Source organism: Bactrocera latifrons, unplaced genomic scaffold, assembly GCF_001853355.1.
Source record: "Bactrocera latifrons isolate USDA-ARS-PBARC rearing strain unplaced genomic scaffold, ASM185335v1 scaffold_727, whole genome shotgun sequence".
Lineage (NCBI taxonomy): Eukaryota > Metazoa > Arthropoda > Insecta > Diptera > Tephritidae > Bactrocera > Bactrocera latifrons.
Window position 1 is genome coordinate 89,541 of NW_017537409.1, and position 3,988 is coordinate 93,528.

Genomic DNA, 3,988 nt, shown 5'->3' on the forward strand with positions numbered 1-3,988 from the left:
CCTTTTTTCACAAGTTTCTACCTGCRTTAGGTAGCACACACACTTTTSGCACGGTYACTGGGCTTAATCYTTTRTGGTGCACACACACACACTTGTGTCACTGCGCACTAAATTTTGCGTCTATTATTCGCGCACTGTCTGGGAAAATCCCACACTAATCCCCTTTTTCTTGGGAAGGTAAGTTATYCCGCACTGAACTTGCGTCTATTATTCGCAATAGAACAAGTTTCTACCTGCGTTAGGTAGCACACACACTTTTGGTACGGTCACTGCGCTTAATCCTTTGTGTTGTACACACACACACACTTTTGTCACTGCGCACTAAATTTTTGCGTCTATTATTCGCACACTGTCTGGGAAAATCCCACACTAATCCCCTTTTTCTTGGGAAGGTAAGCACTGAACTTGCGTCTATTGTTCGCACACTGTCACTAGATTTTTCGCACCGTCAACTGAAACAATCCACGCACACGTCCGTTCAACTCGGCTATTCATAAGCAACATCATTAGGGTGGAGTAGGCATTTGGACCTAACGCTGTCCAAAGCAACTAGAGCACTAATGATCACTAGACACCTGGCCGGCAGATCATGGGGATGCAAGCCAAGTAAGCACACCATGCTGCTAATGTCAGTAGAAGGCTGATCAGGTAATGTCCTCTAGACAGATGGACGAACTAGCGGAGAGCACACCGCTAGCTCTCCTCCCTAAGGACAGCACCACTAAGAAAATAAACTTCAAGAAGAACTTCAAAGTTACTCTAGCCAGCAACACGGTGTGGAGTGATTCCGCGCTGGAAAGGCTACTAGAAGACAGCACCATTCAGTGGTACACTGATGGCTCAAAAACACCGGAAGGTATTGGGGCAGGTATCGCGGGACCGCGTACCAAGCTGTCCATACCTATTGGCGAGGAATGCATAGAACGGCTAAACCGTATGTCCCTGTGTAATCGGGTGCATCTAATATGGGTACCAGGACACAAGGGAGTAGAAGGTAATGAGAAGGCCGACGAACTGGCCCGCACTGCAGCAGCGTCAAAGATGTTGAGACCGGAGCCATACATAGCGGTAGGACCCCACACTCTTAAGAGTGGAGAGAGAAATTCACTGGCGACAAGCAGCAAGTATGCGCCACGCCAAGCTGCTTCTAGGAGGATACAACCTCCCCAGATTTAGAGAACTAATTCACCTCCCCCGTGAAAAATCCCCCCCGTCGCAATCTACACAGGCCACTGTATGCTCAGGAAGCACCTGTCCAACATGGGCATGGTCTCCTGCGCTAACTGCCGATTCTGTGACCTGGAACAGGAAACACCAGCACACCTAATCCTGGATTGCTCAGCAATCTGTGGAAAAAGGCTTAAGGCCCTGGATTCTGCTTACATCAGTAGGGATCACATCATCTCACTAGCGCCCGGCAAACTCCTAGAACTATTAAGGTTGCTGGGGCTCTGGGAGGTCACGTGATATAGGAGAGGGCACAATAGACCTTAGGTCGCGGTGCATTACCTCAAATATTCCATTCTATTCTACCTCAATTCACAATTGAAAAAAGTTGGGAATTAGAAGAACTCCCCTCGTATCAGTCACCACCCCTGAAGATCAGGGGTACGTCGTAAAAAAACAACAAAAGTAAGAGTTGTTTTTAATGCCTCGGAAACCACCACCACTCTAACCAGATTTAATGCTTTTGATATTAAACTGGCGTATATTCGAATACGTATTCAAAGGGGACGACCAAAATTTTCAACGTATTATGTTCCGAAGATCCCCATCAGTCCTTTACACGACCTCAAACTAAAAACAGTTATAATTTGCGCCAACTCTGCACCATATCTAGCCATTCGAACACTCCACGAATTGGCAGACAACACAAACTCAGAATTTCCTCTGGCAACTAAAGTCTTGAAAACTCAAACGTATGTAGACGATATTCTGTCTGAGAGTCCCACTCTTCCACAAGCATACGAGGCCTTAGCATAGGTAATAAAAGCCCTCTAATCCGCAGGGTTTTCATTAAAAAAGATTACTGCAAATCACCCAAATATACTCAAAAGTATTCCAAACGAAAATTTGTTGGACACTAATTTCCTCATATTCCGATATCGGACCAGTTCTCATACACGACAGAGTCCATATCCGCATTATCAGCCATCACAAAAAGACAGATTTTATCCCCGGTGGCAAAACTTTTCGACCCCACAGGATGGCTTTCGCCAATTATGATTTAAGCTAAAATCTTAATACAAGAATTATGGCTAGACGGAATCGACTGGGACGAGCAAGTGAAACCTCTTCGCTTCGAAAAATGATAACAGTTCGAAAATAATCTGTCTATGTTAAGGTCTCCCACTCTCATGAAAGGCTATGTTTCACGACAAAGGCAGTACACCTTGAGCTATGTAGTAATCTGACGACGCAGGCTTTTCTCGCGGCATTTGCTCGCTTCGTCGCTTGACGTGCCTACCCATCTAAAGTCATGTGTGATAATGGCAAAACTTTTATTCGAGCTCAGCGAGCCACAGAAAAGCAATTTGTGGATTTCTTAAAACAAGTGTCACCCCACATCGTACAAAAGCACGCCCCTCAAGGTATCAATTGGCAATTTATACCCACAAGCGCTCCTCATATGGGCGGTTTATGGGAATCAGCTGTAAAAAGCTTCAAATCCCATTTCAAGCGGGTAGCTGGAAATAATAAGTTCAATTACGAAAGGTTCACGTCGTTATTAAATCGAATTGAAGCCGTTCTCAATTCACGGCCACTCACAGTACTCTCGCAAGACCCCTCAGATTTCACTGCCTTAACTCCATAGCATTTTCTAAAAGGAGCACCCATCCTGGCCATTCCTGAGCCAGGCGTGGAGTCGCTATCCCTATTAAATCGAAGGGAACGAATTAAAATTCTTCATCATGATTTCAGTCGCCGATGGAAGGACGAATACATAAAGGATCTCCACAAAAGATACCGCTGGAAGAGTCCTGAACAAGCACCTAAACTTGGAGACTGAGTCCTCATTCATAATCATTGTCTACCCCCTACCGAGTGGCGGCTTGGCCGCATAGAAAAGCTACATTATGGCTTCGACGGTTACATACGAGTCGTGTATCTCCATACGCGAAACGGAACACTAACCAGACCGCTCGTGAAGCTATGCTTTTTACCACCCACCGACGACCACGAATTCGAAAACCGCAAAAATGAAACCGATAAAATCGCGATATAATAAAATCACTAAATTTGTCTCTAAACCCAGAAATACGCCAATAACAAACCGCTAAAACATAGTAAACTGTCGAAAAATAACAAGGAAAACTAACAAAAAACGGTCGTTCAATACGACGTTGTGGCAACGCTGCAAGACCTTCAGCGCCTTCTAGGCTAAACAGTCGTTTAGGGGGGCCTGGATGGCCAAATGAGCTTCTGTAGCCCCCTATTAATATAACACAGCTACACCTCACATATACACACCATACTCAACCCATTGGCATCATGCGCATCATACTTTCATCCCACACTACACACCTCATTCTTAACACATCGGCATGATGCCCACCACAGCATCATCTCCACCATACTTTCACATCACACACGAGGACACCAGCACACAATTAACAAAAGGGACTGGTGGACGGCATCGAGCCTCTTTTGTTCTTCATCCGCGCGCAAACACGCATCGAAGAAAAAAAACATTTTACGTTCGCTCCAACTAGAAACTAAGGTGAGTGCCGGTAACATTTTAATAAGTATATATACAACTTAAAATGCTACTTGATTCTTTCAAGTGGAAAGCTCCAGTACACAAATCGAGAAGTAATTAATATAAAGGAATAAAATTCTCCTGATAATTCCATTAAAGTATGGCACCTTTCGACCGAAAGTTGTTCAAATCCAATAAAAGCTGCCCAAGGCCCTAAGTACCGAATATGGGGACCCCAGTATCTTTAGTTAACTTTTGACAGAAAATATGGATGTATAACTGAAATTC

The 3,988-nt window shown here is 44.6% G+C and overlaps 1 protein-coding gene across 1 annotated transcript; it reads left to right on the top strand.

Annotated features, from left to right (window-relative positions):
• Positions 1-666: 666 nt before the first annotated feature.
• Positions 667-1,068, top strand: LOC108976091 (ribonuclease H-like; the record flags this gene model as incomplete). The annotated part of the gene is made up of 1 exon (XM_018945007.1): positions 667-1,068. A coding segment is annotated over exon 1 (402 nt), but the record flags the coding sequence as incomplete, so codon positions are not given.
• Between the last annotated feature and the right edge of the window lie 2,920 nt (positions 1,069-3,988).